Consider the following 14,295-nt stretch of genomic DNA (forward strand, 5'->3'; position numbering starts at 1 on the left):
CATATTTTTTTTAATTCTAGCAAAGCCGATTATGTGATTGGCTGTCTTTACACTAAAGGCCAATTATATCAACATATTTTGATGAAAGGACAACATGAAATGAAAATGGGTGCAATGAAAAAATAAACTCTGTTATTGTAAAAAGAGGCAGGGTGTTTCAGAGCTGTGTATTTTTTATTTTGTATTTTTGCTCTGTTGTCTGTGATTTATGTTGCTGCATGTTGAAAAAAAACCTTGAAAAAGTTAGATTTTTAATGTTACCAATTTTTTTCTGGTTAAATAAAGGTTACATAAAAAATTAAACAAAATAAAATATTAGATTTTAATCATTTACCATTTTCCACTTGTGTGCACATGATGAGGCTGACTAGTCCGAGTGACTAACAACGAGCATCACCAACTGCATCGGAGGGTGGACGCAGCATTAATTTAGTCGAGTACTACATCTGACAATAAATCTGAGATGGCCTAATGCGCTCATCTCCATAACAACAAATACTGAATTAATCACAGAAAGGAAAATAACCAAACAATAGGCTACTATATAGAGAGAAACAGAGTAAAACAAAATGTGTTTTTTTATTTATATTTTTAATAGATTTATTATAAAGAAATACACTAACAGGCAAATTAAAAAAACACTAGAAATATATATTTAAAAAATGTAATAAACCACACCAGGGGTTTGGTGCCCGCGGTCAGCCTCAAATCAGCGGTGTGTCTCTCTGAAGTGTTGACAGGTGTTAACAGTCTCTAATGACCTTCTTGGCTACAGTACAGAATATTTTTCTCAGCCTCGTTTTCCACACAGCAGTGTTCAGACGGTTCAGGGCTTTGGGGGAAGTAGACATCGGCCTTGTGCTCGTCGTCGTGCTCGATGTGTTTCAGGTGGATGACCATGTGCAGGGCGTAGGCCAGGACCAGCAGCAGGATGAGGGATGTGATGAGGCCCATCAGGATGGCCGGTGTCAGGATGGTGGTGCAGACACTGGCAGGAGAAAATTTACCGGCGGTGACATTGAATGCCTCAATCTGAGGAGGGGACAGAGACATTTTGAAGATAATTAAGGAGGTAGAATTCATGATGTGATGGCTAAAATTGAAATATGTCGGCATTCATCCTTACAGAACTATAAAGTGAAAGAAATCCTCAAGGTGCATAAGAAAAACATAAAGAGTTCAAATCCAAACAAACATTTTAAGGTCAGTGCAGGTATTGAAATAAATAAATAAAACTATGTTGTTTAAACCTGCCATAGGTGACTTTTGCCACATGGGGAAAGCTGCAACAAGGTGTGTGAACCAAGAATTGATGTATAATCATCTTTTAAAGGTCCAGTGTGTAAGATTCAGGGGGATATAGTGGCAGAAATGGAACATAGTATGAGAAGCATATTTTCTTCAGTGGTTATCACATGGAAATAAGAATCATTGTGTTTTTGTTACCTTAGAATGAGCCGTTTATATTTACATAGCGAGTGGGACCTCCTCCACAGACTCTGCCATATTGCACTGCCATGTTTCTACAAGGGACAAACCAAACTCTGGGTGTTCCTCAAAGTCAAGCAAGGATCCTTACATGGCTGAATTTCAGGGAGGCTACATCATCAAATCCCACCAGGACTGTTCCAATGTCAAAGATCCTTCAAATTCTATTGAAGACAGAGTCCTTCATTCAGGGAATTTTCAAGGATGCATGTGTGTATCCTCAGTGGGTATAAAGTACGAACGTCTGGATCTTAATGTACGAACATCTGGATCTTAAGCTATCAGAGAATAAAGTGAGCACAGAGTAGCAGGAGCTGGGCTAGTGGCCTGTCTCTGATGAGCTGAGCAACATCAGAAAAGCACTGATTTGTAATGTGACACTCTTTTTTCCAGTGTTTTTACTGGTTTAAATCTCTGAGTTGATTTGTTTTGGCGAGGAGACCTCCACACATAATTGGCTCATGGTAAAAACCTCCTGAATAATGAGCACTGAAGGAATATTTACCAGGAGAAGTTTCAGCTGGTTGCAATCTGCAATCCTCACCACTAGATGCCACTAAACCCCCCTAAATCTTACACAGTGGACCTTTAAGTTGACACAGAAAATTTGTTGTAACAGTTGCTTATTTGCACATCCAGTAACAGAACATGATCATTTATTTGGAGTCTTGTTTGTGCCCACCTGATGAACCTTAGCCCACCATTCTCTTTTTGGTTTCGACCAACTCCTGCAGAAAATATCTGTCTCCTCAGCTGCTAAATGCTCCACTATGTTCACCAGCTAGTCTCCAACTGTGTCTGTCTTTGGCTTGCTACTGAGTACAGTGAGTTTATGGGGTTTTTTTAGCTGAAAACCACTGGGTAAACAAACAGGTACCTGGAAGTTAATGAAGGTGATGGTCCAGCGGCGGGCGCGGTCAGAACTGGGCAGCAGCAGGGCGCTGTAGCGCTGCAGGCTGCTGACATGTGGGCAGAGGTAGGAGGAGGAGGCCGGAGCGTACACATCGCTGGCGTTGAAGACAGCCTCTTCAGAGGAGTTGTAGAGCAGAGAGACGCTGTCCACCGAGAACCACCACTGACCTGCAGACTCGTAGAAAGTGTTGGACATCTGCAGTCTGACAGCAGAAGGACGAGAGGACAGTCAGGCCAAACTTTATATTAAACATTTCAGGTGGCACTAGCATGGCTGCAGACATTTTTGTCTTAAAGGTATCATGTGGAGTTTTGACCTCTAGTGGTGCTGTGAGCAGATTTTGTTATGAATAGACTGACCTGATTGACAGGCTTCTCAAGTCCTCCACATCTCCAAACCTCATGACCAGCCTGGTGAAGACAGACAGACCAACAGACAGACAGACAGAGGGTCAACTGTAGCCTCAATGACAAAACACTTGAGGTTGTGTGTTAATGTTGTCTTTTGGACCTGGAAAACATTAGGGACTGCTGATGGATTTTCTCATTAGCATTCTTCTTTCACATACAGTATGAGGAGTGTTCTGTGTAAACTGGACGATAATCTGGTTTTTGGACTTTGTTATTTTTTGTCTGAGAAGGAGGGGTATCTCTTTGAGCTCTATCATGAGTTGTTTCTCCCATTAACATCAGAAAACAAAGTTAAATTGTGAATATTTTTTGATGCTTTTAAAGCTTTGTGTACATAAAGGTATACAGAGGTGTCACTCAGACAGACAGGTGTACATACGTGGCCTTGTCCTGGCGGCAGACGGATTGGCTGGTGTCGACAGGTTTCTGCGGAGAAAAGGCTCTCTCCGTCAGGTCCAGCTGCCTCTGCTTGTCATAGCGGAGAGAGAGTTTCCTGGCCTGGAACAGGATGCACGGCTCCCCATTGGACAACACCTGGGACCCACAAAGTAAAACTCCAATATCAGCTTTTTACAGTCATAAACTGTTGAAGAGGAGGTGTTTTAAAAGTGGTACTTTGTATGTGTTATAAATGTATACTGTAATCATGCTGATACCATAAACTACAGCTACAGACTGCTATAATCCTACTGTTGGAAAACTTGTAGTTTTCTACAAACAGCAACATTTCCAGATACGCAAAGACGGGGACCGTTCATTTTTAAGTTCAAAAATACACCTAGCGCATGATTGCTAACACCTAACTAACTTGCTAACTGAGGTTATCAATTGTAAAATTATAAGGGATAATTTTGACACAAGCAGCGTTTCATTTTTGCCCCGCAAACATCGATCTTATGTTAAAAATAAAATGGAATAATAAGCAAAAATGTTCCTCATGACTGAAAAAAATAAATAAATAAAAATAAAATTAAAAAAAAAATTCCACATGACTCAAAAGAAATAAAGATATTTAAAAAAGTTCCCATGACTGAAAAAATAATAAATAATAAATTAAAAAAGTTCCCCATGACTGAAAAATACAATTTAAAAAAGTTCTCCATGACTGAAAAATTAAATTTAAAAAAGTTCTCCATTACTGAATAAAATTAATAAATAAAATAAATAATCTTTTTTTTTTTTTTTTAAAGTTCCCAATGTGTTGTTAACGATATGTTTTTTTATTTTTTCAGCTGTTATTCTCTCTTTCTGTGGTTGCAGTAGCTGGTTAATCGTCTGGAGAAAACCCCACCTTGAGGGGAGGGAAGGGAACTGAAGCTCCTGGCGTCTGTAGTAACTTCCTCCGAGACACATCTGGAGACTGAAGAGGAGGCAACACACAGGGAGAAACATGACCTTATGTTTTTTATGACATGAAACACCACAGTGCCTATGTATTAAACACCTGAACACCTGGAGGCACCTGGGGCTTTCTGGCAGTTCACATATCTTGTTTTTATTTGTAAAACACATGTTTATATGCTGTTATTATTACAAATAAATATTGATGAGAAACTTCTGACTGAATCAACCAATACCTGGCTGATGGATAGCTCTTGTTTCCATTCTTATCTTATTTGTATATGAATGTTATCACCTGCATCACCATAACCTCCTCCTCAAACCATATTTCCTTCCTTCCTTTTATACTTCATTCCTTCTTTCTTTCCTCCCTCTCTGTCACTGTGTCAATACTGACTTGCCTACTGTTGGGCTACTCAATGCTGAATGCAAAAACAACGAACTAAATAAATAAAAATAGTACTGGTACTTCTATTTGAACGATTGTTCTCCACTCAGAGTTTACCTGCAGTTGTCTGGACGGTTGGTCTGCAGGTAAACTCTCCTCCATCCACATCCCTCCATCACTCTGTGTCCTCCCTTCATCTGGAGAGACGGTAAATAACAGGATGAATTGTTTCATTTCATAAAACAAGTCACACAAAGGTTTTACAGTGTATATTTTTAAGCACCTTAAGCAAATACAGAGCTCTAAAAAACATGCACTGTCACCTAAATAAAACAAAGACTTTCTTTAGATCCTGAAAAGGTCACATTGTGAAGGCAGAAAGTTGCACCTGACGGGGAGGGTGGGGTATATATTTCTGACAGATCGGTAGATGTTACTTACCATGGACTGGAGAGGTAACAGCACTGTGAACAGAAGTGACAGGAAGATTAATAAATAATAATCATCTTTAATAATAATGTTTATGATCTTTTTTTTCATCTCACACAGTATCTTCTGTTTTCATTTAATTGATTCTATCTTTTTTTATGAAATATTTATTTCATTTTTATTCAGCATTTTCAGGGGACATATTTAATAAATGTTTCTATATATTATGTTCATAAATCTGCAATATTTTTTTTTGATATTTTTCTTACCAGTCTTTTCATTTCTCAGTTGTACGTTTTTCATCAGTTCTCATTCTAGTTGCTTGATTTGTTTTATTAATTATTCAAGTTTGTATTTATGAGCATTTTTTTCAGTTGTAAAAATATTGTAGGTATTAGTAGTTAGATTACTAGTCAGTGTTTTGTCAAGACAAATTTACAATCACACATCAAAATATTATTCTAACTTATTATCATTTGATAGTATGGTGATGTGTTATTATGGGAAAATATAAATTACACTGACAAGCTAATAGTTACCATCCACAGCAAAAGAGCTGTCTGATTCAGATTAAAGATTTAAATAAATATTATAGTGACAAAACCATAAAACCTCAGTTCAAACTTTTAAAAACAGTTAAGAAACCACAACAAAAAGAAATGTCAAACATAGCATTAAAACATCTTGTCCTTGATGCGTAAAACAGAATTGTGTCTCATTAAAGCCAAATTAATAACTAGTGCACATTTAGAGCTGAGAACTATAGTTACTAGTGATATACAGTAATTCAAAATATGAAATATAAATCCCCTGAAACAGATACAAATTATGAAAGTTAGGAACAGAGGAGAGAAGGAGGGTGAGCAGGCGATGAACCTGTGAGGTTTCAACTACCCAGAATGCATCTTGTTGGTCTAGTGACCCAGTCGTCCACCTGGTGGATTAGAGTTAAACGTTACAGACAGAGTGATCAGTCTGGAACAGAGATGTACTGTTACTGAGAGGACCCACTCTGACCCACATTACACAGACGGAAACTCTGGTAGCAAAAAGAATCGATGACCCCTGACTATGTAACACAGATATATCATATTATATTCAATGCACAAAAATCTCCAACCTTCGACTGTACAAGAAAACAGGTAGCCAGAGCATCACCGAGGAAATCATACACAGAAGTTTGAGATGGCTAGGCCATGTGCTAAGATGCCTTAAGATGGACACCACCAGGCAAAAGAAAACCCAGAAGGCCCAAAACCACCTGCCGCAGAACTGTGACACTGGAGTTGGAAAAGATAAACCTGTCATGGGGAGAGGCCCAACATGCAGCCAAGGATCGAATGCAATGGAATGAACTCATTTAAGAATAATGTCCCAGAGGGGATGAAGAGACGTACGAAAAAAGATAAGACATTTGATGTGTAACAATAACAGTACAGAACAACTGAAACAATAGACTGGAATAGTGAGCGGCAGGAAGTTTGTGTAAAACAAGAGATCTGGATGAATTTTGAGCAAAGATTTTCCCTCACTTACAACACAGTTTTTGAATGAAATCATGAGATTTTCTTACATTCCTTAAAATCAAGGAGGTCTCATGACCCACTGTGAAGCTTTGGCGACTCTCAAGTGGGTCATGACCCCTAGGTTGGGAACCAGTGATTTAGGTGACAAAAGCTTCTCCGTATTAAACCAAGACCATGATCTTTCCCTGACTTTAACCAAAAATGCTGCCAGTGCCTAAACATAACCATTCTTTCATTTTTTTGTAACCGCTTATCTTGTTAGGGGTCGCGGGGTGGCATGGAGCCTATCCCAGCTGACACTGGGTGAGAGTCGGGGTACACCCTGGACAGGTCACCAGACTATCACAGGGCTGACACATAGAGACAGACAACCATTCACACTCACATTCACAGCTAGGGACAATTTAGAATTATCAATTAACCTGCATGTCTTTGGATTGTGAGAAGAAGGAGGAAACCCACGCTGACATGGGGAGAACATGCAAACTCTGCTGTCAAAAATCAAATGTATGAAAACATCTGCGATCTATGTCCATGCCCACTTTGAAGTATAACTTGCCCCTAACAGAATACAATACTAAACATAGTTGACATTTCAACACGTAGTATGTTGAAGGGATGTCAAACATAACAGAAATCTGAAGTATATCCATGTATGTCTGTCAAAAGTCAAAACAAAACTGTTGTGTCTACATAGAGAGGAGAATGTAGGCTGATACAAAACAAAATAATCACTCAGTCTAATTTAAATGAGCCCAGTGCACGCTCATTCAGGGAGTTCTGCCTCTCAGTAAATGTAGAATAAAATGCTTTTCACATTTTCCCAGCACAAACTAATCGTATTAAAAATGTGCTTTGTTTAGGAACAGGAGTCATCAAATCCACCCCGACGCGCTGACAGCCAAAAAATGGGTTTAGCTCCCCTTGTTTATCGAGTCAGAGCGCAGGACTGTGGATTGTGGGATTGCACTGATTACATAATCATACCAACACACACACACACACACACACACACACACACACACACACACTGAGGTCATGAAGGATGGGGTGGATATCGGCCAAAACGAGATTTTGCAGCTCTCCCTGCTTTTACCATCAGCAGCTGCACACTGTAAAAAATGACACACCACAGACAGATTCCTGTCTGCACATCCAGCAGACACACAGCAACACTATCATACAACTTGTGTTTTGTTTGTGACAACAGTATTGACAAGAATGTTGATATGCAGATTTTTTTAGGTCCAATGCCAGTGTTTATACAGTTCTTACTTTGTATGGTATCTGCTACACTAATGTGGTTAAGATTTGGGAAAGACAATAGCTACGGCAAATAAATGGTTGAGGCATGGTTAGTGAGGCAACCAGCTGGCACTGGGCGTCAATGTGACGTCAGAGAGATGTAGGACTCTTACATCGGACAGATGTTAATGTTTTGTTGAAATGAAAATTGGGTTGATGATATTTTAAGTGTCTAACAATATTAGAATTTCATGTTGATTGGATGTTAGCATTATGACGTTGTGCACACAATGGGTCATCACCATCTGACGACACTAGTGTCCAGCTGGGATGAAGTTTGGGGGAAATCAGGGTTAGATTTACTAAAAAATGGGAATGTTAACTTGAGGTTTGCAACATGACACAAACACCTGCATAAAAATCAGATGTGCTAAAATGAAACTGGGGATACTGGTTTGTATCCAGTTCAGTTTTTGCTGACTGTACAGATCTGGTTCAGTGTACAGCCCACTGAGAATATTCTTATCAACCCTGCAGATTCACATTTCACACAGCATTTTTAGCCTCTTTCTAGCCACATTTACTGTCTGGGCTAGTCTCATCATCTCATCAGCATCATGTGATAACCCCACTGCACGCCACCTGCTCAGCAGCAAACAGCAGACTGACACAGTTAGAGAACAAAGTGGAACATTTGGCAGCTAAAGAGACAGATGTTTCCCTCAGGAGTTGGTGCAGACCAAAAGCAGAGCTAACAGAGAGTCAATATTAGACTCACATTCATCAGATAGACACAAACACAACTGCAGTGGGATGATCATGTTGCTCTGTGTCTGCTGATGCTAACACATTTGCCACAGCTGCTTCATAAGGCTATGTTAGATGTCGGGTTTTCAGCTCATTCCTCTGCTCCCAATGACTCAATTCAAAAAATAATCTAATGCAGCTTTAAAGAAATAACAAACACAGTCAATTAAATGACCTACAGATCCTGGAGGGGCTCACAGCAGAGAAGCATCAGTAATCTTTGAGCTGACCGCTTCAAGAGTCAAAGATTAGACAGACACGAGAGGTCAGAAACAACAATCATCAAGATAAGCATCGTCTGTGTCTCCCTGTCTCTCTGTGTCCTCGCCTACCTGTCAGCAGGCTGTCGGTGCAGGCAGATAGACGACTGCGGATGGAGGACGAGGATGGAGAGGAGGAGGTGGATGCAGCAGTGTTTCCATGGTGAAGCCATCGCTGTGATGACCAGAGTGTGATGCCAGCACACACACACTCCCCCTCTCTGCCCCTTGTAATCTACTTTAATCAGCCCACCGTCTTTAAGCCCCCCTGACAGAGTGATGAACCAGCCAATCAGGGCAGAGCAGAGACAGACACAGCTGAGAGAGCCCCGCCTCGGCTGAGACCACACTGTCTCATTTTCAATTCGGATCAGGCAAAACATATTTCATCTCAGCAGATTAAAGGTCATCACAATGAGAGGTGCACTAACAAAGCACTAAAGATACGCTTGAAATATTTTGCCAACATTTAGCAAATATTACAGAACAGTGAAATTCTCAAATCTATTTCTTCAGCATGGAACACAAATGAGCATAGGCATAAGTTTTGGGGGGATGCAGGGGACACGTCCCCCTCAATATTTAGAGCGTGCATTTGTGAACCACTATGACAATATTTAAGTAGAAGCTGACCTTTATTTTGACACAATTAAAGACATTTACACCACAGGTTAATGCAGAAAAGGCACAAACTGATGCATAAAATTGAACAGAATGCAGGAAATTAAATGTTTGGTGCTCAAAATTTTCTAGCAGAGGACACCCCCAAACCCCCTCCACAGTGAAACAAAACCTACGCTGCTCCAATCATGGGTGTCTTCTCTTTCATTTCTTAAGTAATTGTAATATACTACTGCCTGTTTTATGACGTAAGACACTGCACAAACACAGAATAGCACAGCCTGAAGTTGGGAATCATTTGGTTTCCTGTTTGTTCACATTCTGTGAGAGTGCTGATGGATGAATGAGAATATAGGGAGTGACTGATGGTCTGAGTATTACTGTGTTTAAAGAGTATAGTCTGAAGTGCTGCACTGTGAGGGGAAATAACTCTGAGAGTCTGTGCATTTAGAAAGACATAGTTTCATACAGCTACAGTTTGTCCATTGTAGAGAACTGACAAATGTATTTTTACGCTATAAAATGTCCTGCTTAGTGCCCATATTGGTCACAATACATATTTTTAAAAGTCTGTATATGCAGTGTGTATACATATTTAAAAAATGAGCACTGCTAGTATCAGATTTTTAACTGTCCAATATTGATTGGGCTAATACTGATGGCATCAAAAATCCAATTATTATTGTTAATATCATCTAATGTATATTGCTTAATTTCATATTTGATTTATGTTATATTATGTCCCTTATTTTAACTTGCACTATTTTATGTTTAGATTGTCACTTTGCTTTTACTAACTTGCGTTAACTTCTTGGTCCTCTTCTCTTTTTTTTTTAACACATATCTCATTTGAATTGTTGTAGGAAGCCTGAGACTTCAGACTTTCATTGCCAACGACTACTTTTTCTGTAAATGTGCATATGATAAATAAAAAAAAAACTTGAACAAAATCCAAATAATCCGCGTACATAGAAGTTACAAAATATCACAATAAGGAAGCAAAAATATTAAGATCCTTAGTTCTATATAAATAAAAGTACATATTGCTGTACTACACTTAAAATACGTAAAAGAAATAACCATTGTACCTTCGTGTGATAATTTCAGTCAGGCATTATTTATAGCCACGCCCGGCCGGGGTCCTCAGACTAGACATTGCCGCGGTGCATGCTGGGTCCTTCCTTTCCATCCCAGGCTCGCCTCAGCAATCATGGGTATGCCGCAAAAATGATCTTAAATACTAAATTATTCTCTTCACTGCTGTGATTTTTCTTATCGATGTTGTTTATGAATATCTTACAAACAGTTATCGACGTGTTTATGGTGGTAAAAATCCCTCGGTCTTGTAACAAACTGACCGTTTTGACGGTTCTCTTTTCCCGCAACGTGGAGCGGCCATAACACATCTATTCGGCGTGTTAGCATCGTTAGCTTAGCACGGAATACGTCCCCTTTACCCCTTTAACTGTTGCAATTCATATTTTGGCATTTACTTGCTGTGTGATGAAATAATTAATCTCCTGATGTTTAATATTAAATGATATGAGATTGTGAGTGTTTAAGGCCAGTTAACTTCATGCTACCGCCGCTCGCAGCTAATAAGGTTAAGCTTCGTCAACTTGTGGTACTACAGTTGTTATAATTTTGGAGAAATGCGGTCATAAAACGCCAGAAGGATACATTTGTCAAATGCTGATGATCGGTGAAGTCAAATGCTGTAAAGCGCAGTGTTGGAGACTTGTATTCATACTCACGGCGTACTAACCTGGAGTTTTTTTAAACTATTTGTAGGTTTTCAGCTGCTGTTGGTTATTTGTGATGGGTGTGAAATCGTGTTAAGTTATTTGTTTGTGGTGGATTTTGTCAGTAGGCAGTGATGCTGCTTGTGTTGCTGTGGTCCCAGTATTGCCTTAGTTAAACATTAACATCTAATCTCGAATTGAAGCATGTTTTTTTTTGTGCATTCCTGATCTTTGGAAAACCAGGTTCATTGTGTATCAAAGCACTTTGACTGATCAGTGAGAAAATAAGTCTTAGAGAAGGAACAGTGTCCAATTTCAACTCAAGTGTCTTAATTGTACAACCGGTTAAGGTGTGGGAACAGCCAACTGACTTACCTGGGCCTTTAGAGGCCCTAGAGTTAGAAATCGTGTCATTTTCTCATCTATTTGCATAAGAAATTGGAATACTGTAGGCAGTAGATCAGTAATTTAATTACTGAAATGGATGTCAGTCTAGTACTTGGTGCTGCTTTTGTTGCTGTACCAGGTCACTCAACTTAACAAAATCAGTAGAGAAGCTGTTCTTCATAGCAAAGTGATGGTGATGGTAATTTGATTTATAAGAAGATAGGTGTTGACTTTTACATCAGTCTGAGAATACCTACAAGAAACTATGATTCTTACATTATTTCCTGCCTGTATTTGCCTTTCAGGAAAGTGTCGTGGTCTGCGCACAGCCAGGAAGCTCCGTAATCACCGCCGTGAGCAGAAATGGCACGATAAACAGTACAAGAAGGCCCACCTGGGCACTGCCCTGAAGGCTAACCCCTTCGGAGGAGCCTCCCACGCCAAGGGCATCGTCCTTGAGAAAGTGTGAGTACCACAAGACCCTGCTGGACAGTAGACACACAAAGGTGGCATGATGGATAATCGCAAAACATTGTTCCTGATACAAAAGCAGACTGCATCATATTTAGGTTTCTTAGTCCCTTTTCTGTCAGTTAAGTTTGATTCAAACGCTCATGTTGGATGTTTCAAACTCCAGTTACCTGAAGGATGCTGGCAACGTTGCTCTCTGTCATACCTACTGGAAAGTTTGAAGTCATTTTGACGTGTTATTTCTGATATGTAATGCATTGTGTTTTGCTCAGTCATAACGCTCTTGACATTTCCTTCCAAATAATTTCAATAGTTTACATGTTTGATGTTGAAATGTGTTTTTTGTTTTCCATCTGCAGTGGTGTTGAGGCTAAGCAGCCCAACTCTGCCATCAGGAAGTGTGTGAGAGTACAGCTCATCAAGAACGGCAAGAAGATCACCGCCTTCGTCCCCAACGACGGTTGCCTCAACTTCATCGAGGTAAGCGCCTACCCTGTATACATCCTTGAATAAATGCCACACAAGCAGTTGTGATGCAGCTGGTGAGGTGTGGTTTATGTGCAGAAACATGAGGTTAAAGTAAATCGAACCGAATGTAAACCAATTGTTTTCCCTGCTTCAAAGCAGCCACAGATAATAGTTTGGACTTTCTTGGAGCTTTCATAAATATGTTTTGATGCAGCTCAGTGTGTGTAATGTGTATGCAGTTCCTAAAATGCCTTGATGCTACAGATAATTTAATTTGGTGTTAAGTGTTTTCCAAACTTCATAGATGCTGAAGATAGATTTTACCTGACCAACTTCTTCCTTTGGTCCTACAGGAGAACGATGAGGTTCTGGTGGCAGGATTTGGACGTAAAGGTCACGCCGTCGGTGACATTCCTGGAGTTCGTTTTAAGGTGGTCAAAGTGGCCAATGTGTCCCTGCTGGCTCTCTACAAAGGCAAGAAGGAGAGACCCAGGTCATAAACAGTTGATGCAGAAAGTAAAATAAACCCGTTTTCAAATACAGTCTGGTTGTTTTATGTCTTCATTTGTTTGTCACTCACATTTGTTACTTTGAGAGGGACTTCAAAATTATTAATTAGTCCAAGTCAGACAGATTATACTCGCTGGAAGTCAGCGACAGGAGGAGCCAACCAACCCTGCAATTAGTGCCACAGCTGCCCTTGTGGCCGTAGGTGTTTGTAGAATATCTCCATGTCAAAATCTGGTTTTAAGACCTTGATTTCATTGTACTGCAGATTAATATAAAATTGGCAATTTCATTTGTCATTTCTTTTCAAGCAAAAATGCCTTAAACTTACTGTGATTCCACCTCCACTGCGTTGACAAGACATTTGTTAACACTGGCTAGGACTCGGCGTTAGGGAATTGATTGTAGTCCAGTCAAATTTATCTATAGAGCACATTTTAAAACAACAAACGTTGACCAAAGTGCTTCTCACAAAAACAAACAAAAAATCCCAGGAAGGAACAAATAAAAACTCATAAATAGGAGAATGTAAGAAAATTAATAAGAGTATATGATATTTTGACATCACAAAAAGCACTGCACAAACAACAAAATGAACCACTGAACAAGCAGCGTGGTCGGATATGTCATCCTAATAATTAAAAGGTTAAAGAAAAGAGATGGGTCTTAAGGGGGTTTTAAACATGTTAATAGAAGGAGAAGATCCAACTAGCGGTGTCACCTTTAGATTTTAACTGGGTATATGGAATGGAGAGCAGTGATTGGTCACCAGATCTGAGGGGTCGGGAGGTTGAATAGGGTATGAGCAGTTCAGACATGTGAGCAGGTGCGTGTCCATGTAGCGCTTAACAGACAAATAAGTGAATTTTAATATCAATTCTATGATTACTGGTAACCAGTGAAGAGGCCAGCACTGGGGTGATATGGTCTTTCTCTCTAGTACCAGTGAGGGGTCCTGCTGCAGCACTTTTAGCAAGCTGCAGGCGGGACGGGGCTGACTGACTGACTCCTACATAGAGGGAATTGCTGTAGTGAAGAGTGGAAATAAAACTTTTACTATGTTTTTGGCTGAAATGATTACTGAAAACACTGGAAAACAGAAGCTAGATTGACTAAAAATAATAAAAGGTTGCTGCCCTACTGCTGTGTGTTCTGTGTTTTAAATTAGATATAATAATAAAAAAATGTCCCACCTGTTCACAGGTCAACAACCCAAAAAATAAAATGCACCAAGCATTATTACTTAGTTAGCCACATAACTAATAAAATAGCATGCAAGCTCTCTGAACGCT

General features: G+C 39.6%; 2 protein-coding genes across 3 annotated transcripts; one reads left to right on the plus strand and one right to left on the minus strand.

The window, feature by feature from the left end:
• Positions 1-574: 574 nt before the first annotated feature.
• On the minus strand, positions 575-12,954 carry atp6ap1la (ATPase H+ transporting accessory protein 1 like a). Of its 2 annotated transcripts, none has more exons than XM_078170898.1 (8): positions 12,821-12,954; positions 4,982-5,004; positions 4,658-4,737; positions 4,103-4,171; positions 3,191-3,345; positions 2,761-2,811; positions 2,366-2,603; positions 575-1,032 (listed from the first exon to the last, which is right to left on the minus strand). In XM_078170898.1, the coding sequence occupies exons 3-8, from the start codon at positions 4,706-4,708 to the stop codon at positions 754-756; spliced, it is 843 nt and encodes a 280-aa protein (XP_078027024.1). In that variant the 5' UTR covers positions 4,709-4,737; positions 4,982-5,004; positions 12,821-12,954; the 3' UTR covers positions 575-753. The 2 variants fall into 2 exon arrangements, with proteins under 2 accessions (XP_078027024.1, XP_033481594.2); XM_033625703.2 differs by lacking the exon at positions 12,821-12,954 and adding an exon at positions 8,880-9,059.
• Positions 10,551-13,038, plus strand: rps23 (ribosomal protein S23). The gene is made up of 4 exons (XM_033625704.1): positions 10,551-10,642; positions 11,863-12,022; positions 12,388-12,508; positions 12,850-13,038. The coding sequence occupies exons 1-4, from the start codon at positions 10,639-10,641 to the stop codon at positions 12,994-12,996; spliced, it is 432 nt and encodes a 143-aa protein (XP_033481595.1). The 5' UTR covers positions 10,551-10,638; the 3' UTR covers positions 12,997-13,038.
• The last annotated feature ends 1,257 nt before the right edge of the window (positions 13,039-14,295 follow it).

This window comes from Epinephelus lanceolatus, chromosome 1, assembly GCF_041903045.1.
Source record: "Epinephelus lanceolatus isolate andai-2023 chromosome 1, ASM4190304v1, whole genome shotgun sequence".
NCBI lineage: Eukaryota > Metazoa > Chordata > Actinopteri > Perciformes > Serranidae > Epinephelus > Epinephelus lanceolatus.

Coding starts and splice junctions, on each gene's coding strand:
- atp6ap1la (XM_033625703.2), bottom strand. CDS start 8,980: ATGGCTTCACCATGGAAACACTGCTGCATCCACCTCCTCCTCTCCATC. Junction 4,172..4,657: donor AACCGTCCAGACAACTGCAG/GTAAACTCTGAG, acceptor CCTCCTCTTCAG/TCTCCAGATGTGTCTCGGAG. Junction 3,346..4,102: donor TTCCCTTCCCTCCCCTCAAG/GTGGGGTTTTCT, acceptor TGTGGGTCCCAG/GTGTTGTCCAATGGGGAGCC.
- rps23 (XM_033625704.1), top strand. Junction 12,023..12,387: donor GGCATCGTCCTTGAGAAAGT/GTGAGTACCACA, acceptor TTCCATCTGCAG/TGGTGTTGAGGCTAAGCAGC. Junction 12,509..12,849: donor GTTGCCTCAACTTCATCGAG/GTAAGCGCCTAC, acceptor TTGGTCCTACAG/GAGAACGATGAGGTTCTGGT.